This window comes from Periplaneta americana, chromosome 2 (assembly GCF_040183065.1).
Source record: "Periplaneta americana isolate PAMFEO1 chromosome 2, P.americana_PAMFEO1_priV1, whole genome shotgun sequence".
Taxonomy (NCBI): domain Eukaryota; kingdom Metazoa; phylum Arthropoda; class Insecta; order Blattodea; family Blattidae; genus Periplaneta; species Periplaneta americana.
Genome location: NC_091118.1, coordinates 145726731 through 145749353, shown reverse-complemented (window position 1 = coordinate 145749353; position 22623 = coordinate 145726731). Strand labels below are relative to the sequence as shown.

Below are 22623 nucleotides of genomic sequence, written 5' to 3'. Positions count from 1 at the left end.
AGTCGTTCAACTGTTATATCCCTCATTGTAGTAGTAGTAGTAGTAGTAGTAGTAGTAGTAGTAGTAGTAGTAGTAGTGGTAGTGGTGGCGGTGGCGGCAGAGGTAGCGGTAGCGGTAGCGGTAGTAGTAGTAGTAGTAGTAGTAGTAGTAGTAGTAGTAGTAGTAGTAGTAGGTTTATTTTGCCTGGCAGAGTTAAGGCCATGAGGCCTTCTCTTCCATTCAACCAGGTTTCAATAATATACATGAAATACAAAATTAGATTACAAAACAACACAAAAGAAGATACCTTAGAAATTACATAAAATATAGTAGAAAATTACAAATAGTCAAGATCAGTTACATAATATAAAATTACAAATAGTCAAGATCGGTTACATAATATATAAAATAAAATAGAAAATTACACATAATCAAAATCAGTTACATAACATAAGGGGAATATACACACTCACAGACACACACACACACAAACACACAATTTATAAGACCTAAAATGCTCGAGTTAAATTCGACGATTAATTCACTTGAAATATATTATACAGTTAATATACTAATAGGAGACTACATGTGGGTTACAAGACATAAAATGTTGATTAGCAAAGTCGTACTAAATGGCATACAAATACAAATGATTAAGTAATATATCAAGATAATAAAAAAAAAGAAGAAGAGAGAGGAGAAAAAAAATAACAACTTGGTCATTTAAGACTATTTAGAAACTTCCGCAAGAGTCTAGTTCTGTTCAATAAAAACATTTCTAAGTAGAGTGTGCTTAAAAGATTTTAGACTCCGACTGCTCCTGATTTCCTGTGACAAGGAATTCCAGGAACGGGCTGTGTGAATTGTGAAGGAAGCAGAGTAGAGAGATGTTTGATGATATGGAATTGATAGAACAAGTTTATGCTGTGAACGTGTATCACGATTGTGGTAGGATGCTAAACGTGTGAAACGAGAAACTTTGTACACTTTGACAAAAAGAATTCAACGTTAGAAATCGTAACAGAAGAACCCCGATGCTATTCTCCAACACACCGAATACAAATTTCTCTAGCATTGTCATCGTAGTACTATCCACAACACACGGCACAATAAGTTTTTTTTTATTATCCGGATTGTTTGATGAACTAGCTCCCTTCCCTTACATTCCGAGCATTAAATGGCTTCCTTCTGTGGGAAAGCCTAACTTCTTTCTGCTCTTTAGTCTCCTTCGGCTGTTTCCTTTAGTTTTCAGACGTCATTACGTCTGAGTCTTGCAGTATTCTTATTATTTTGTCACCAAATGGAAGCGTTAGCAGCGGAACTGGCTACAGTTCTCAAAGGAAAGTATCTGTAGGTGATGAATTAGGCAATCCCAAATGTCCTTGTGCAAATGGTGTCTGTGGTGTTCGTGAGGGGAGTGGTAATCTCTTCTTCAACGCGAATTTCACATCAATTTTCGGTTAGAACCAGATCGTACTCAAACATGTTATCCTGCAGGACATCAGGATGTCAATTCTCTTACGTCATTAATTGGTAATCCATACAGCCTTTAGAGTAAAGGCGAAGGATATTCCGAACTAATTGAAGGGTTCAGAGCCATAGCGGGCCAAGCGCCATTTATTAAAAACTGAGAAAGCAAGAGTTAAAGTTAAGTAAATACCATAATTTAATTAAGATTGACATATAATTTAATTTTAATGTGCATACTTGATCTTCTTGCTATATGTTTCGTTAAATTATGGTAATCACTTAATTTCAACTCTTGTTTTCTCCGTTTTTAATAAATGGCGCTTGGCCCACTATGGCTCTGAACCCTTCAATTTATTTCCATGTTTGTATCGAGAGTTATGCCTTTTCCTTTTTGTCCGATTTCGATGAAAATTAAAATATAAAGTTTAATTAAGACTGGTTCAATGGAAGATGAGTAGTTTCATACATGCAGGCAGGCACACAGAAAGAAAGAATAACAGATAGACGGACAAAGTGGCACTAAAAAACTCTATGAAGGATTGCGAACTCTCTTAAAACCAAAAGCACAAAAATGTTAAAAGGGAAAGCTCCCTAGAAAGACCACAAGCGAAATCAGGGAATTCGACATATGTAATTTTTGTATCTCTAATATTACGCACATCCAGTCAAAATACAATAAACTAAAGACAGTATATTATAAGTACCATGTGACACAGAAGTCAGTTGACAAATGGAAAACTTCAGAGAATGTATCTTTATAAACTGCAAGTGATGTTAGATTTGAAGGAAGATGATTATGAAAATAGTTACAACTTTTCATTGCTTGTATTAGCTTAGATGGAAATAGAACCAGAATGGTTACCTCGAATACTGTAAACAGACGAGGCGCACTGTATTCTCGATGGTGGTGTCAATACTCGCAATATTATCGAATATGGACAACAGATTAAATCGCATTCCTAGCACATTCCATAGCCGCTTAGTTCAACTTAATTGTCATATTTTTTGGCAGTTATTATTATTTTAATTACTGTAGTTACTTACTTGCAATTACCTTATGTAACATAGAAGAGGACATGGTTACATTGTGGCTATGGCCAACACGGAACAATAGTTATCTCTTGCTAGAATTACCCGTGGTAACTTTCGAATTGCTCCTCACAGAATCCTTCATCACCCATCACTTTAGTTTTGGATATAGAAATAATGAACAGCTGCATACAGACAACAATACAATGTGCATAACCTCAACAAGGCTAACTAGAACCTAGGTGCCTGTACGAAGTTGTATCTCACATCAATCATACTCGATTTTAGACTTCTCGTCGAAAGACGAAAGATTAAAGTGCATTAAAAATGTAATTTTCAACACAGAGGTGTTTAGTCTAAATCATGTATATTTAAATTATGTACAATTTGTATATCATTCGTTAATGGTGGTCCTGTTATATTTCTGTTTTCCAGGAACCCATCGTTCACTACATTTTACTATTAATAACTATTACTATGTATTCCGTACTACGTGCATCATTCTAGTTATTTCTTAACAAAAGCTCTTTCCCTTTAATTATTATATCTTATTTATATGCATATGTTCATACCTCAGTTTTCTCTTCCCATTTTTTTATATGCTCGTATATACAAAAATCTTTCGAGTTGCCTCAATTTTCTTCCGTTTATTATTCTATATAATTTCCTATACGCTATTTCTACATTTTAGTTTTAATAAAGGCTCCTCAATAAAATTGTTCTTGTTCTTTCATTTTCTGGGAAAGATTGTAGAATATGTATCGCTTCTTCTTTTTGATTACATAAAGGACATAATATATATATTTTTTCTACGTCTCTCCTTCTATTTTTTAACCTCCAAATTCCAAATCTCCACCACGCTAGTCCCATCCTTTTTTTCCTGTTCTAAATAATGTACCGGTATGAAAATCTCCTAGTTAAATATTGTACAATCCACTTAAAAATAAAATTATGATTCATGTTTTCCAATATAAGAGCTGTTCTTCTGGCGATCTCATCACAGAATTCCTTCCGTCGGAAAGGGAAAGATTTGAAAAAATGATTTACGCTTCACATTTCTTGGAAAATATTTTCTTCGAATTATTCTCTTTCTATCATTGGTCCATTTAATAAAAAAATAGTTTTTTATTTACTATATTTCTTTAGGAAGTCATTATACTCTCATAATAAAGACACTCACCACACGTGATGAAAGTACGTAATGTCGCTTTAATGTATTAATGTTGCCATACAACTTAATGTACTGTATTTGGAATTAATGAGTTATTGTTCACGGAGTTTATATAGAAAGGTCGGGTTAAAGAATCTCATGATTAGTGAACAGCAAGCAGTCGAACAAAATGACAGTGACTAGTGAAGTGCCAATGGAACCTTACACATCGGAGACCTACAGTTCCTACGTCCTTCTGATTTCGGCTATCATAATTTTCTTTATTTACTGGAAAATTCAAAGAAGAAGATATGTGGAATTGGCAGAAAAAATTCCTGGACCAAAAGGACTTCCCATCGTAGGAAACGCTTTACAGTTTTTGGGAGGTTCTCTCTGTAAGTTTTGTATATGCAGTTGTAATCGGATTTATGCTAGTTTAGGAAATAAATAGGATTTAATCTAATTATTCAAAGAGTCTTATAATTACTTTAAAAAGCGATAGTCTTATTTCTTCAAGCATTAGGTCATTTTGGCACTAATACAGGGCATATCAAAAGTCCGGTAACACTTTCAATATTTTATTACACAAAAACCACTAATGATAGCACTTTCAAACACATGTCAGTTTAAAGTCAAACTCTCAAAGTTCGTTTTACACCTTACAGAGATTCAATGTGTGAACCACGAGTGACTCGGCAGATGTCCAAACGATAATCAAACTCTTCCCATACCCTTTTCAACATATCCTCTGTGACCGTGGCGGCAGCTTCTTGAATTCTGGTTTTCAGTTCCTCTAAATCACGTGGCAAAGGCGGTACAAACACGCGGTCCTTCAGATACCACCATAGAAAAAAAGTCACATGCAGTCATATCGGGTGACCTTGGTGGCCATGTCATGAAACATCTGTCCCTTACTCCAGCACGTCCTATCCAACGATCAGACATCTCCGTATTCAGGTAAGCACGAACTGCATTGTGGAAATGTGGCGGAACAGGCAGCAGACGACGATGACTTATTCAGCCGCTTAATTTTCAGCGACGAAGCGACATTCCATACGAGGTGGAAAATTAACAAGCACAACTGTCGTGTTTGGGGTACACAGAAACCTCACAGAATCATTGAACATGAGCGTGATTCACCAAAGGTGAATGTTTTCTGCGCGTTGTCACAACGAAAACTGTACGGACCTTTCTTCTTCATTGAGGCTACTGTGACTGGACATTCATATCTGGACATGTTGGAGCAATGGTTAGTGCCTCAACTTAGACAAGATCTCGATGACGATTTCATCTTTCAGCAAGATGGGGCTCCGCCACATTTCCACAATGCAGTTCGTGCTTACCTGAATACGGAGATGTCTGATCGTTGGATAGGACGTGCCGGAGTAAGGGACAGATATTTCATGACATGCCCACCAAGGTCACCCGATGACTGCATGTGACTTTTTTCTATGGAGGTACCTAAAGGACCGTGTGTTTGACCGCCTTTGCCACGTGATTTACAGGAACTAAAAACCAGAATTCGAGAAGCTGTCGCCACGGTCACAGAGGATATGTTGAAAAGGGTATGGGAAGAGTTTGATTATCGTTTGGACATTTGCCGAGTCACTCGTGGTTCACACATTGAATCTCTGTAAGGTGTAAAACGAACTTTGAGAGTTTGACTTTAAACTGACATGTGTTTGAAAGTGCTATCATTAGTAGTTTTTGTGTAATAAAATATTGAAAGTGTTACCGGACTTTTGCTGCTGAACGTAAGCTAAGTTTTCTGTTCGCCTCTATAAACATTCATGAGTAGCAGGGATGTAGCAATGTGTTCAACATGGTTTAGAGCAGCGGTCGTCAGCATTCGCTGAAATGGGTAAAGGTTAAGGAGGGAGTCGCAATATGCACCGTCGTGCAAGAGAAAGCATACCAGCCAGCAGTGGCTGCACGCTGGTGCTGTAAGAGACCTGCGGTTAAGAGACGCTAGCCCGAGAGTGCACTATGATGATGACCGCTGGTTTAGAGCCATCGCTGAAGACAACAGAGGCCACAGACATAGCCTAAAGTAAAGGAAACGCATTCAATCCTGATGGATGGGAGAAAATCGTCACGTCTTTGCTGATAAAAGAACTCTGGCCGGGTGACTTCCCGGTTGAATTATTACCACTTAGACTACTGCAAAAGACTCGGATATCATTACTATAAAATTATTTATAGTACTGCATAACACGATTCTACGAATATTAAGATGGATAAGTCACTGCTTGAAGGAACAAGTGATACTGCTACTTATGACGACGGCATTGATAGAGATGATGATGACGTGAATGAATATGGTTACACTGATTTTGATAACAATCCAGAAGAAGAAATACAGAGTGTGTTATTGTCAAATATCTTCTGCACCTCTCTTTAGAATAGCGCTTCTCAAACTTTGCTCCGCCGCGGAACCATTTTCAACCTGTAAGTATCGTAACCGCGGAATATTTGTTATCCATTTTATTATTATTATTATTATTATTATTATTATTATTATTATTACTATTACTATTATTATTATTATTATTATTGTTATTATTATTATTATTATTATTATTATTATTGTCCCGCGCCGTGGCGTAGTGGTCTAAGGCATCCTGCCTAGGACTCGCGTTACAGAATGCGCGCTGGTTCGAATCCTCATGAGGGAAGAAATTTTCTCATGAAATTTTGGCCACTATGGGATCGGTGCCCACCCAGCATCGTGATGCACTTGGGGAGCTACAATAGGTAGCGAAATCCGGTTACGCAAACCAGCTATAACGGCTGGGGGGCTCATCGTGCTAACCACACGATACCTCTATTCTGGTTGGATGATCGTCTACTTCTGCTTCGGCATGTGGCCGTGAGGCCAGCAGCCGGCTGGTCAGTCTTGGCCCTTTCATGGGTTGTAACGCCACGGATTATTATTATTATTATTATTATTATTATTATTATTATTATTATTATTATTATTATTATTATTATTATTATAGATTTATTGAAGTGTGTGTACCTACAAAATTGAAACTGGATTAATAATGCGCATACATTTTCAAAACTTTGTATTTTCAATTTTACTGAAACTGGCCTACAAATTCGATATAATAAATTACTATGAAATGTTATAAGAACTTGAAAAAAATCATCTTTATGACACAAATGTATTGCATTTTTTATTAGTAGGCCTATTCAATAATTAAGAAAGATGTGAAAGCTTGTATCTCTAATTTTGTGTTCAGTGGGATGAATGTGTTTGTTTCCTCAGCCTGCAGATACTTACTATATCTGGTTGTATGGCGGAAAAGTTGTAGCTTCATTTCTGCTACTGCATTTAGTCTGTTTTTGGTACTTTCTTTTGGAGGATAATGGATACATACGTATAGAAACCAGTGATAAAAGTGATACATGGGAAGTTCTGTAATATATTCCTTTTTAGATTATTATTAGTATTATTATTATTATTATTATTATTATTATTATTATTATTATTACCATCACTGTAAGAGTACTGTCACCTGCTTAAGAGTTCTCTTGATACAAACACAAACCAAGGTATGCTGTGTAATACACAGTGACAAAAGGTTACATTGTTTCCTCGTTTGTTTCTTGCCAAAGAGCTCACAGTGGAAGATATGCTGCTTTTACAGTGATGGTAAACATTTTCTCATTTATGAGAAGATATTAATTTTAGGACCCATGTTTGTATGACTAATATTTCTTGTTTTGATACATTCTACTTCCTTTCTAAATATTGGAACATCATGTATACATGTTACAGCATCTTAATAAGTATAAAATAGGGCCACGGGTCTACCGCTGTGGAGTAACGGTTAGCACGTTTCACCGTGAAAGCCGAGTCCAGGTTCAAATCCTGGTTGGGACAAATTACCTGCTTGGGGTTTTTTTCCGGGTTTTCCCTCAACCAATTGAAGTAGAATTTCAGGGAAACTTTCGGTGTTGAATCTCGGACTTATTTCACCATAATTAATTCACATATCATCATCATCATCATCATCATCATCATCATCATCATCATCAATACCATAGCCCGGGTTAAATTCAAGGTGCGGCGTGCTGTACTTGCACAAGAGCGCGGCAAGTCGGCTACATGTGTCATTAACAGAACAGGAGTGATAAAAAACAAGAAGTCTCAGGGTGCAGTGTAAACCTTCGGATCCCTCCTCTGTAAAAGAGGGGAGGGAGAGAGAGAGAGAGAGAGAAGAGCCTTTACATTCGGTGAAAATTGGAATGTGGTATGACGTATCTCACATATGAATAATTAGCCCCGTTCCTTTTAACAAAACATTACAACAGAAATCTACCTGATATATTCAGCCAGTTTGTGAATCAATTAACAGACGTTGAATTGACTGATGAATATTTTCAATGAGAGAGTGCAACATGCCACACCTCATATGTCAGCAAGGAAGAAATTCAAAGTTTTTTTTTTTTTTTTTTTTGGAGACCGAATAATATAAAATAAATGATGGCCACCAATCATCACCAGACTTCTTTTTATGTGTGTTACTGAAGAATGAATGTATATAAAAAACCACACAAACACAGATCTCAAAGAGGCTTTGCAGCGAGAGAATCATTTGGCCTACTGAGAACACTTTTTAATGTATCCCGAAAATTTGAGGGTTGAGTAGAAAAGTGCTTAGATACCGATGAGGGATATTTGCAATACCCAGTGCTTTTTTTTGTGGATAAAAACCTGGTGGAACTCTCGATAGAATACTGTATATTATAGAAGACGGGGAAATGATTATTGTTCAGTGCACGGGAATTTTTTTCGTTTAACTTATGACTTTAAAGGTGAAACTGAAGTTCAAAGAAAAACATAATTATTAATGCATTCTCGGTTCCATGATGAAAAATACAGTAAAAAGGTGCCGAGACGCCGTTCAGGCGCGTTTCACCAGAAAAAAGTACTGGCAGTACCTATCAAATATAAGCTGATTGTACTTAACACAATTCAAGCTATTTATGTATTATAAATGTTCTTGTCGAAGTATAAGTATAGGGCAATTACAAATGATTCAACAGCTTTTAAATCAAATATTTGCGAAAACTGCGGATGCAATATGCTTGTGCTGATCGTGAATCGAAAGAAATAGTAATATGCGTTACAAGAGCGGTATGTTGAAGTTTTCATGTTCGAGGAAAAGTTTGAAAAAGCGAAACGTAGTTGAGCTTTTTTAATTTCCGAGAATTGGAAGAAAACATACCGCTCGTGTATCGTACATTATTTTGTGCGAAGATCGTTTATTACATACCTGAAAGAGGAATTTCTAATTAGTTGCAATGAAATCTCCATCTTGGTTTCTGTTCAATGACGGCAAATTTGCAAAACAAAAATATCTATCTTCAACATTGTTGCTTTAAAATGTTTTTTGTGTTTACTATACTCCAGCAGGCCGTGATATACGTCTGTCTTTTTTTCCTTCAGTCTATATATGCGAACTTAAAACAAACGGTAAGGTTATGTAATGATTTATTTTTCATTTTAATATTTTAACAATATTATTTATATAACATATTGCAGTAATAACATCGGAATCTGGGATCTCGTTGATTTTTTCACGGCTTCCTTAATGTTACTTGCATCACGAATGTAGTAACTTTAGTGGAGTTGTAGAGTTTACTTAATTTTTGCAAATATTTAAAAACATTAATTAACAGTGCAATTTAGGTGAAATTGCAGTGGTAAGTTTCCAATGTATAATTATTACTATATTGAACGTCTCTAAAAATAATATGTTAAAAGCCTAAAGCAGTAAAATCAATATGTCGCTTAAGCGGTAAGAAGAGGGAAATTGTTATGTGTATTAGGTTGGGAATACTGAATGTGGAATTTTAGACTTACCGCGGATTGGTTTTGTGCGGAAACCAAGCAAATACACACGATCTCGCACAAAACTCTTTAAGTTTACTTTTCCATTGTTGTAACTCTGGTGCGTGTAGACAGACGGCAGCACAAGCATAGTTTTGAAAATGGTGTAGCTTATATGCAGTAGAAAGCGTTCGCAATTTTAGAATATGAAAGTCATTTTCCTTTGTTACCGGTACCGTACAGCGTGCGTTCTGGAGATAATACCCTTGAACTTCACCGCCAGGTCACCAAAGAATTCCGCGATGGCATTGTCAATTTAAGGCAACTATTACCTACCGTGAGTAAAGGTAGTAAAAGCAGTGGACGCCCAGCATTTCTAATGAAACAGTGGAGCGAGTTTCATTCTCAGTCCTCAGTAATCAACAGACCATGCCAGTCGGGAACTTAATAGCATATTCCTCAACCGACTGTATGGAAAATTTTACGAACCCGATTGCGAATGAAACCGTACCGCATACAGTTACTGCAAAAGCTAAAAGCGAAAGACCTCGTCAAACAATATGAATTTTATAATGCCATTCAGATCGCTATGGAGGAGAATGATGGTTTTTGAGGACCTTCTAATGTTCAGCGACGAGGGCACATTTCACTTGAGTGGCAAAGTTAATCGTCATAATGTACGCATCTGGGGTACTGAAAAATCACTTTTGAAAGTGGACAATGAACGAGATTCTCCAAAAGTGAATGTGTTTGCTGCAGTCCAAATTAAAGATGTACGGCCCACTTTTTTTTTCCACGTTGACAACTATGACCAGTATGTCATTCCTCAATATGCTGCAGCAAAGGTTGTGTCCTCAAGTGACTGAAGATTCCAATAACTTCATATTGAAGTATGTCGCTACCTGAACACAGAACTCCCTCGCCGTTGGATTGGGTGATACGCTGAAGATGACTTAAAGTAGTGTTGTTAACAGATGCATTTACGACCACTACCAGGGATATGCTACTGCGCGTACGGGACTAACTTCAATATCGAATCGATGTGTGTCGTGTAACGAGAGCAAGCCACATCGAATACTTGTGAAGGTGTGTTCGAAACTTGGATAGTTTCTGTTTATTTTGATGCTTTTTTTCTTTATGCAGCCACTTAAAACCTGGTAAATCCTTTGTAATTGCCCTGTAAATTGATTTTTTTTAAAAGCATCAGTCAATTGACGTAAATTTGAGGAAAACGACAAAGAAAAACTATATTCAAAGGTTTAAAGAAAAAATTGTAGCCTAGTATTTTTTTCTGTTTCTTAATAGTGTACATGAAATTTTGAGAAGAATTTGTAATGTATTAGTTATTTATTTTTAATGAATTTTCACAATTTTCAGATGATGAAAATTTGTGACTGATGATCTTTAAAAACAAAAGTTTGGGGTTTATACAGAGCCTTCTTCAGTTACAAGCCGGAGCCCTACGTCGGCAACACTGTAATTAACTGTCAAACGGTGGCCTACTATCCAGAAAATGTGTTTGTACTAATGCCGAATTTCAATGTAAATTAATGTTGCAATATAAGTGTGTGTCCATGGAATTATGTTCGCGGTCGTACCAAACGTTAATTGTTGATGTATTATAAATTAAGTGCGTGTTGGCGATAAAAACAAGACAATAAATGAAAATATGGCTGCAGTCTTTAGCAAGTTTTACAGTTATTATTAATGACAAAATGATTGACAGTTCTTCTAAATATTAAATATTTTATAAACTTGGTACAATTTGATAGTCTTATGGTTTGTGGTGTATCAGAATTCTAGCCAAATTGTTGGTTCTCACGTGCTATATCAATAAAGTTACGCCGTTGATTTTCAAGTTCATTGTAAACAGCTGTTTTGTGATCCCATTAATGTTGCAATTTTGTTGAAGATTCGGAATGCCTGCTATACGTCAGAACTACCTATAATTTGTAGATGCATACACTCACTTTGTTGGTTTTCAAGGTTTGTTTATTAATATTGTTTCTTTCTACTAAATTAGTTATAAACATGTTTCTTTTCACTTCGTACTTACAGGATTTAAAGTTCACTGAGTTTACGCTAATTGGCACACACTTAATAGATAATGATGTGTTTTGTTACGTATAATGTTGAAGGTATGCTTCTTCATTTTTTCATAGATCTTTATACTTGGCCTTGGCCTATTTAAAATTATATTTTAGAAAATTTATAACAAATAATTTAGGATTATGGTGACTAGCGAGGTTCAAACTAAAACTGGCTTCCTGGGCATCTGAAATATTTATAGAAAAGCACGACAGATAATCACATGAAATTAAAATGTATATGATATCCTAGACCTTTCACGTCAGATGTGAAACAACATAAAGCGGCAAAACATTGTCAATTTACTAGCCGATAATGGTTAATTGATTGGAATATGGTATTGCGAAAGTACGTCGTTATTTTATTTATTTTTGGTACAAGTAACATTTCTTTAAGTATTTATTTATTTTCCCTTGTACCATCAATAAAAAAACAGGTATGCTTTTAATTTTTTTAAGTTATAAGTGGCTGTATGCAAGTACTTACGCGGTATTCTGAAACTCAAATAATATACCATTTCGGATTCCGTAATAAATTACGTTCATCAGTACACTGAATCTTGATCATATGCACTTAGTTTTGTATCAATTAATGTCGAAAATGTACATATGACAACGAAATCAAAGCACTAAAACGTCAAACGTCATGCCTTTTGTCGCCTCCGCCCGCCTCCACTCAGCGTTGCCAAACCTACCCATGCTCCGGTTTGTAACTGAAGATGGCTCTGTAATGAACCCGTCCACACTTTACGGAGACACTGATATGACGTACTCAATTCTGATTCTGGTCAAATATTTTAATTTGGCGATTCGTATAACGCTTTCTAATATCTTGAATGTTTCTATCAGGTCTAAACCACTTATCGATCTATAATCAAAACACCTCGAACCACAATGCACTTGTAGATCTTCAACTTTGACTGTCCAGTTTAAGGTTATTGATGCGTAACTTTCTAATGTTTATTTTGTAAAATTGATTTAGTTTAGCCTAATTGCTTTAAAGTCTTATTACATCTTATTTCATATCGTTCACAAAGGACAACTCTAACGCAATATAATGTTAATATAATATGAGCATTCGCTATGTTGTGCCAGTGCTTAGCCTACAGTAGGTATGTATCAATATTAGAAAAGTGAGTACGGTACTGGGAAGTAGGTAACAATGATTGTAACTGAAGGAATAAAAAAATCCAACAATTGAAAGAAAACAAGGTGAAATTTAAATAGATGTTTGATGATTCCTAATACTATTCTTGCAGCAAGAAGTGGGTACGGTTAATATATTGCGAGGTAGACAGAGTGACCATCGCCATGAATAAATCGGCTGAAGACCGTTTCTTTTTTCCATTAATATTAATTTCGGAATAGATTTCTATTGCAGTAACAATCTTGCACGTTTATAACCATTCATGCGTGCTACATAAGCTCAAAATGACGTGAAAGCTGAAAATGTATTAGAATATCCTTTATAAATAGCCTATACAAAGATAGGTCGTTAAGAAGTGACTAAAACTCTAACGCTTAGTACCCGTAGCATAAGTTATCCTTACATAACCTAACCAAACATAGGAAAATAATTGCTGAATTGTAGAATACCCGCAGCAAGTACAATGTTACCGTACATTTAAAAAGAGGTGAATCTTCGATCTCGTTACGTATAAGACGGGGGAAAAAGGAAAAATTAGCAAACAGGTATCGATACTTACGGTGATTTTGGAAGTGAAATTCGTTCAATTTGTAAAGGATTTTTTTTGTGGAGATGGTGTTGAAAATGTAAGTCTTTCAGGTAATTTAATAGAAACTGTGTACTAAAATCCACATGGTGTGTGTATGTGGGTGTTTTTTTAACATTGCAATTGGGTACCGGTACCGTACTGGTACGGTATACACTCGGTGGCAGTGACATAATATAATGACATTACAATAACTATAGCAATAAAATTACAATAATCACAGCAATAAATAACATAAAATAAACGTAAATTTAATTCTATTAATAAATAAATGCAATAAACCTAGGACTATAAATGAAGACTAGGGGAGTGGGGGGCAAGACAAAAAGTGTGGGCAAGATGGGAAATCATATTTCGTTAATATCAACAGATAGTACTGTGTGCTCCTTACCATCAATTTTGTGAAGAGAAATGTACAAGAAAAAACTGTAGTGGCAACACTGAGAGTTTAATAGCAATTTTCTGACGTGTTTGTGGCTTGAAACAGTACACTGGTTAATTTTCTGTTCTATTTATTGTATGTTGATATGTATTATGGGCTTGTACCTGTTCAGTAAAGATTCTCCACTTCACTGATAATAATATGAAATTCATAAGAAGTAGGCTAGGCCTACATATGTTATTTGAACACTACCGGTGTGAAATATAATCACCAGGACGTCTGATTGGCAACTAGCAATTCCGCACGAGTACATAAAAATTGAATTAAAAACGGTATATTCATATATAAATCTTTACAAAATACTTCCCTACTTTATTATTTCCTAACCATCAAAGTTTCATTCAGTACCGGTACTACGTGCCCACGTTAAATTTGCATCTGGAAAGAATGTGAATCACCGTACCCTCTGCCTCTGGTCTTTGTGCCCTGTGAGTAAATGCTAAGCTGATAAAGAGGAATTTTAAAGGCATGTTGGTCCGTTAAGAGGAGTTTACTGTTCGTGCCAGTGAGTTGTATGAGATAATGGTGAATACACGTGTATAAGAGGTGCTGAAAGTGTTGTATCCATATAAATACTAAATACTGTGAAAGTGTTAATGTTATGCACCGTATTTCTTACACATATTATATATTACCTCACTCATTGCATTACCTATCTCTTGTAACATGATCTCACTCACAGACGAAACAGTATGTTGTATACCAACAATTAGAGCAATTAGAGCTACTAGCGCTCATCTCTTGCATTCACAGGATGCAAATTTAACTTGGGGCATAATACCTACACTTCTTGCTGAAGAGGTTTTGTCCATAGATTTTTTAGTAACATGTAAAAGATGATTATTTAATACTGTAGTTACTTTTGTGCAATAATCTTTGCTAGATAAACAGGCTGAGTCTAGAAGAGTGCTTGTACCTGCTCAGGATCGTGCTCTTACAAAGAAAAGGACATTTCATTTTTATCACCTACAAATTCTTGCAGTAACAGCATTTGTCATATATTGTGTAGTGTTCTTTCTTTATGAAATGGCCACCAAATTCTTAAAGCTATACCATTTGTTCTGATACCATGCGAGTCTCACAACTTTTTTTGCATGTTTTTATTTACAGTTATTTCACAACAACTTATTTCTTTGGGTCTACAATACTCCAGTGTCTTGAAAATTTGGCTTTTCCATAAACTACTAATATTCATCTCAGATCCGAGGGACATTGAGGTAACTCAGAGTGTTATGAATAAATACTGAAAAAGAGAACTTAATCTCATTACTTATGTAAGTTAATTTTATATTTGGTACAAATTTTAACATAGCTTTTATGTTTTCATGATTTATAGAGGAAAATGTTTAATTTTCAGCTTATTCTTGGAAGCAGCACACATCTTGACAAATCTGATGATTACGCATTTTTCAAACCCTGGCTCGGAGAAGGTCTTCTCATCAGTTCAGGTTAGAGTATTGACAGATCTAGAATAGAAAGTGAATCTATTGGACGCACATGTTGGTATTTTACCTTAAACAACTAGTTTCAGTGTGGTGTGCATCATCTTCTGAATTATAGTATTTTTTATTAATTTTTTTTGGTATCGTTTCTTAAGTCAGCCTATGCATACAATTTTAGTTAGGCCTATAACATACAGTAGAGCCTGGACGAGAAGTTATGGCACCAGCACGAGGGACGTATTTTAGTTCGTTTGCTTGGACTCGCCCTCACACTCAACTGGAGGGGTGTTGAGTTAGTTGGTTACTTGCATTCTGAGTGTTCAGATCGTTCTGCTACTACCGCTATTGCTAATATTTAAAAATATTGTCCTTCTGAGCGCCCTCATTATGACATAGTCTAAGGTGTGAAATCATAGAGTAGTTCATAGTCAAGGACATGAAGTAGCATACAATGTATGGAAATTCATGTCAGAATAGGCTGTAAATGGAATACCAATTCCATTGAAAAGCGTGTGTGCAAGAGTACTGGTTGCCACTGGTATTTCAAAGCAAACCTTGGCAAGAATCAAGAAACAAGGGAAAAATATTGATGCAGGAACAGCAGATTATTTCTCCAGTCCGGAAAAATCACAGCCGAAAAAGAAGATTGTTGCAGCTGTAGACAGTTTTGATGAGGAAGTCCTAAGAAGACTCCTCTATAATTTCTCGGCTACGCATAAGCAGAGGCCGACTCTGCAATTGCTTCTTCCAAGAATGGATATCAGTGTATGATTATGTGAAGATAGTACAGAACAATTACATTGAAAGTGAGCACGTGATGGACAGTATTTTGGAGAACATTTCCATAAACTTAGGGACATCTGATTCCAGCACAGATCAGTCATCTGATTCGGACGGAGAATAAGAATATGAAGATGGAATAGCGGGCGTAATTTCATTAGGTACCTTCGAACTCTTGAATAGGAAAATGGTGATACTAAGGTAAGACGAATGTTTTTAGAAAGAGATGAAATGGATATACCTGCCGCTCTGAGCTTGAGAACCGTAACCCAAACACCCCCCACTCCTCTACCCTGCTGGCCGGCAATTTAAAACTTCGCGCAGGTTGGTGCCATAACATCTCGTCTCAGCTCTAATTATAATAGATAGTTATTAATACAATATTAGATATATATCTAATTAATTTATATTTAATTAGGTGCAACAATATCAATAAAATGTAAATAAATTTAACAATGGGAGCGTAATTCTTTAAAATATCATCATTACCACTTATAAAAAATTCGACTGCACACTAACGTGAAAGTCGTAATGTCACCTAAGTTATGTTGGTATGACTGAGGAAAGAGCTGTAAACAGTTGAAGGTGTATAAGCAGAGTATGATGATGATGATGATGATGATGATGTTGATGATAATGTAATTACATTCTTAATTAAATTCTTCTCGTTTTAATTTATTCACTTAGAGGAATAAATTTTATTTTAAAGGTCCTGATTTTTTTATCAAATAGTCATAAATTTAATCCATTTTGAATCTTGCGTACACTACTTTTAACACTTGAATATAATTAATTGAAATCCTAACATACAACCCAAGAACCAAAAACTCAACACACTAGAACAATACGAAATATACAAACACACTAAAACACACCCCGATCAAATTCTCAACACATAGATCAATTTCAGTACACACATACTATTCGACTCCACTCTTCAACACCTTTCAACAATAAAACACACCCACTTAACAGGCAGAGAAGTTCGAGATGCCGCCGTGATCTAGTAGGCTCTGAGGATGGTGCATGAAGCACTGAAACAGCTGTAAGCCGGACAAATCTTACATAATTAACACGAGTAAGTCCACTAGTTAATCAATTAATCATAAATTTAAGGTAAAAATAATGAAACTGTGTCTCTGTCAACACAACTTTAAGAACTTCCACATTGAAGTGATAGGCTAGTCACGATCAGAACAATAAAAACAGTTTAAAAAGTAGTAGTTAGATTAATTTTTTTTCTAATATTGTAATGTTTATATTGTTTCAGGTCAGAAATGGAAGACTCATCGCAAACTGATAGCTCCCACATTCCACCTGAATGTGTTGAAGTCTTACATTGAGCGATTCAATACCAACAGCCGAGCTACTTGTGCGAAAATGGCTAAAGAGAATGGCAAAGTGTTTGACTGTCATGATTATATGAGTGAATGCACAGTAGAAATTCTATTAGGTACCGTATGTGTCAATTTTTGTCAGAAAATTGTTTTACGAAACGTCTATTGACAGATTGCAAGATTTATTTATCTTATCTAAAATCTCACGTCACTGTAAGGTATTCTTAAATGTCATATTTAAAAAAAAGACATGGAAAATTCACTAATAGATTGTTACTTATTTTCCAGAAACTGCTATGGGCGTGAACAAAAAGACTCAGGACAGTGGATATGATTATGCTATGGCTGTCATGAAGTAAGGATATTCAAGTACAAGTAGCACCTAACTTCTTGCATTTTGAAGTTATATCATGATTTATGTAATTACACCACCAGCAATATCATTGCTACATAGCAACTTACATTTTTCTTTTTTTTTTCTTCTTTTTCTTTTTTCAGAATGTGTAACATTCTTCATTTGAGACAAACAAACATTTGGCTCCGTCCGGACTGGCTTTTCAAAATTTCTAAGTATGGCAAGGAACAAATTAATCTTCTGAATATCATTCATGGATTAACGAAGAAGGTAAGATTACTTCACTCGCTTTGAAATGTAATTATATTTTTAAGGGTTTAATAACTTGTTGTTCATTTACGCATATTGCACATTAAGTCAAGTAAGATTTCTTTTGAGTGAATATGTATTTCATTATGTGGTTCATCTCCTGGCCAGCAGATCGCATACAGCCTACAGAAATGAACTTTAGCTGCCTTTTAGTCTGTTGATACATAAAAGAACAAAAATATGTAGTTTTTTTTTCATGAAATCCAACCCTGGTTGAAATCCTCCTTTTATCTTCTGAATTTCCTTATAACATTTTCTTGTATTTTTCCCCTTTATAGTCACTCTGAATTTCTTTAAGTTTTTTTCTGTTTCAAACTTACTTTTTCTTTCTACTATTTGTTTAACTCCATGTATTGTGGGTCCCTATCACCATGGCATGGCACGTCCTCAGGTTGCGGATCGAGGAGATGGCTTCCAGATATGGAGGGTAGCTGTGAATATATTGAATAAGCAGTCGCGGACAGCCGATGAGGGGTGGTCCTCCACCTTGGGGGTTGGGCGAAGGGCTAACAACCCATCACCGTAAAAAACAGCTTGTTACGAATCCTTCAAATAAGCCTCAGAATGGCCTGTTATTATTCCGTTGAGAAACATTTATCATCCAGTCTGCTGTCGAAAAATCTGAAAGTTAGAATTTATAAAACAGTTATATTACTGGTTGTTCTGTATGGTTGTGAAACTTGGACTCTCACGCTGAGAGAGGAACAGAGATTAAGGGTGTTTGAGAATAAGATGCTTAGGAAAACATTTGGGGCTAAGAGGGATGAAGTTACAGGAGAATGGAGAAAGTTACACAACACAGAACTGCACGCATTGTATTCTTCACCTGACATAATTAGGAACATTAAATCCAGATGTTTGAGATGGGCAGGGCATGTAGCACATATGGGCGAATCCAGAAATGCATATAGAGTGTTAGTTGGGAGGCCGGAGGGAAAAAGACCTTTAGGGAGGCCGAGACATAGATGGAAAGATAATATTAAAATGGATTTGAGGGAGGTGGGATATGATGATAGAGAATGGATTAATCTTGCTCAGGATAGGGACCAATGGCGGGCTTATGTGAGGGCGGCAATGAACCTCCGGGTTCCTTAAAAGCCAGTAAGTAAGTAGTACTATTTGTTTAACTAAACGTCTTTTGTTAGAGTAATCTTTCATGGCTGCTCTTGTAGTCCTTTGTAGCATTTTAATCGTGCTTAATTTCTCGCCTTCATAGCCTCTTCACACTCTGCATCGCACCAATGATCTCTTTCCTCTTTATCTTTCCATCCTAAAACCTCTTCTGCTGTTAACTGCACAGCTTCCTTCAAATTTTCCCAATTTTTCTCCATATTCCCTCTTCCCAATTGACTCAGTTTTTCCTCCATTTTTTCTTTGATCCTATCCTTAGTTTTTATCAGTCTTGTGGCCAAGTGCCTCTGCTGTCGCCTGAAGGATGTATACAGTATCTCTTACACTCAGCTGATATCTATCCAAAGCAGCCACTAATTTTGTAGTAATAAAATTTTTGGTATCTCGCCTTGTAGCATTCTGCATTGATGTATTCTCACAAGTCTCTCTTAAAAACTGACCAACATCGATTTCATCTAAACTTGGAAATCTCTTATCTGAATCTTCAGATGATGAAAAAGGAGGTGCAACGAAAGATATACAAGTAAATGTTGCACACTGTTGTCTCATTTGCCTTTTCTCTTCTTCTAATTTTCTTTGCCTCGCCCCCACGAGTTTTCTGTCTACTCCTGCAAGATAGCCTTTACATCCTGGCTCTTGCTGTTGAAGTAAAAACATCCTTTCTTATTCCAACTTGATTGTTTGTAGAACATTTGTATGTGAGATATTAAATAGAATGTCCAAATTATTTATAAACTCCTCTTCACAGTGCTTAAAAATGTCTGCACACTTCTTTGCGTTTTTTTTTTTTTAATTTTCTCCACTCCGAATGCAAGTTAATAAGTTTTTGTGAACAATGCTGAATAGCTCTTGTCGGAATTCTTGCTTTATCCCAAAATATAACGCACTCACAAACCATAAGATTAGCACTTTTACTAAGAGTTAATTTTACGTCCCATATGTTATAAAATAAAACTTCCAACACTTGTCTATTTGACGGTAATTTATGTCCAATTATTTGGTGTTTTATATTACCTATTAAAAACACACGTTCTTTTCCAATGCGTAATTGTAGTGACATTATGTTAGAGTAGCGACCCGAAAACACATGCGATGTGATCGATAACAGAGGAAGAACTGAATGTACTAAGAGGCTGAGGCCTGACTCAGCGTGACAGTCCAGACATGTTCTTCATGCGAGTTCGCACTCCAGTCGGCACAGATTATAATGGTTCAATCACAATAAAATTTTGTGTAGACATGTTTTGGAGTCATTCGAACAAAATTGGAGGATAGACGTTCAAAAATATTGAAGTCAGAAAATAAGGAACACCCATATATATATATATATATATAAGGCCTATGGTTATATAATAGTCTTTTGAAAACCTCGTAAACCTGTACTGTACTTTTGAACGTTTAATGCAATAGTGACCCATAGAATTTAGTCATGACCAGAGATCGGAACTTTGGCACAATGCCTTTTTAAATGTGTTAAATCTATCTTCATTTTGAAAGTAAATCTGTATGAATTATACCTTTGTGATTGAAACGTCACAGTTTTATGTTGCCCTTTTCTGCCTTTTTTAAAATAAATGCCTAATTTACAAAATAAATGTTTTTTTGTCTTTATTTGATTATTATTTATCTATTACTTACTAATTTATTATTAAAAATTGCCTACAGGTATATTTTAATTTATTTCTATAACCGCTACAATGAAAGTGACTTCATCGAATGTATATTGTCTTTCAACCAGTTCATATACTCTTTGCAACAATGAGTGCTGCCATGCAAAAATGTATGACAGTAAGCGTTTTAATTATCGCTTGTGTTTATTTGACAAGGCAACAATAAGTATGGGACTAACATTATTTTTAACTGTTATTTTTCTTTCAGTTTTCATTGCGACGTTGTTGTAGCTAGCTAAATATTTTATATCGCAACATATCAGCACAATCACGAAGCTTGAGTTGTGAGGGTGCTAGGAACAATAGATTGTGCCGGTACTATTTTGCATTTTCTGTAATGAGGCGATAGTAGCGATCCTAGTGGTTAGCAACTATGTATGGATGCATATTTACTACCGGTACGTATTGAGCTTCATGACTGTATATACTGGACTGTGATATCAATACATCCAAACACAAAAATGCACTTGCCAAGGCTACTGGGAAGAAGATTTCTTTGCTTCCAACAGTAATTGCAACATCGAGTCGAAAATCTCAATTTGCATTTGACTTATGTAAAGCTTTTCTTGCTGCCGGAATCCCTTTGTGGAAAGTGCAAGGTTGTGGGTCTAGTGCAAGGTTTTTGTAATTACCTTTTATTGCGTATTTCAGCTACATATTTATAATGCCTTTTTGCCTGCCTATTTTAGCTATTTATGATGCCTTTTTGCCTGCCTATTTTATTGATTCATAATGCCTAAACTTCCGGTCTCTGGTCATAACTCATGACGGTACTCAGTTATAAAAAATGAAAATGTTAACTATAGAAGTCCTCGTTGCAATGCATGCATAGTGTAAACATGCACTTAATCCTACTTGTATTGACTTCATATCAGTTCCTCGAGTGAACTCATACACATTTAATCTCAAAAACATTTGAATTGACACTCCACATCTGTTGAGTGGGGTCATGCACACTCTCTTTTAAAGAAACTATAAACGTTTGAATTGACACTCCATATTTGCAACGAGTGGACTCTTTGATATTCGACCAGACAGCATGGGGTGTTGTCATGACAACGTCATTTTTAGTATTACAGATAAGTAGTTGAATCAAATTCGCCCTATTATTACACGTTGTCTATCACATTTAAGTAAGTATCTGGGTAAGCCCTATGCAGTATGTGGAAATGCTTTGAATACATACATATCGTAATTCAATGAGTGAAGTAAAAGTCATTGGACAAGCTAAAACAACAGAATGAAGAGCAGTACTTAGGCTTGTAGCCTCGCTTTGGTAGCACTCACTGTTACAATAACAATCTCATATTTCCACACTTCTTTCATAAATAACGTCATAATACCCTATCGAACTTTGGATATAGTTATGTTGTGTCATATGAACGTAAAATGAGCCGAGGAACACACTCTGAAATTCTCACACATTAATTCCAAAATAGTCTGTATACTTAAATTTAAATATATTAAACAGGTCATCAAGAGAAAGAAGGAAGAATTCAACACTGGTAACAAAAATTACATTGAATCCTTCATTACGCCTGAAGAAAATCTTGTGACGGCACCTGGAAAGGGATTGAGAGATGATTTGGATGAACAGGATGAAAATGACATTGGTATGTGAAAGTTAGTATCTTTGACATAACTTACATTAAGGAGAATATTATAGTACTGTACTGTTTTATAATAAATTACATAGCTTTGAAGTATTGAGTTCAGAAAGACAAGTTTATCGCAGATAAGTTAATTATGAATTTTAAATAATTTTAATTCATGTAGAACAGAACTATAGAACAGATAAAACATGGCGACAGGCGTAGGTCAGGTAGTTTGTGCTTTGACTGCTGATCGGGAAGTGTACTCAGGCATG

General features: G+C 35.7%; 1 protein-coding gene across 1 annotated transcript in view; it reads left to right on the top strand.

Moving 5' to 3' along the window:
* The first annotated feature begins 3783 nt into the window (after positions 1 to 3783).
* The window catches only part of LOC138694643 (cytochrome P450 4g15-like), a 36021-nt gene continuing 17181 nt past the window's right edge, over positions 3784 to 22623 (top strand). The window contains exons 1-7 of the mRNA XM_069818579.1: positions 3784 to 4023; positions 14843 to 14949; positions 15090 to 15180; positions 17225 to 17407; positions 17580 to 17646; positions 17790 to 17916; positions 22228 to 22369. Coding sequence (XP_069674680.1) covers positions 3819 to 4023; positions 14843 to 14949; positions 15090 to 15180; positions 17225 to 17407; positions 17580 to 17646; positions 17790 to 17916; positions 22228 to 22369 — 922 coding nt within the window. The 5' untranslated portion in view covers positions 3784 to 3818. The remainder of the gene's footprint in view (positions 4024 to 14842; positions 14950 to 15089; positions 15181 to 17224; positions 17408 to 17579; positions 17647 to 17789; positions 17917 to 22227; positions 22370 to 22623) is intronic.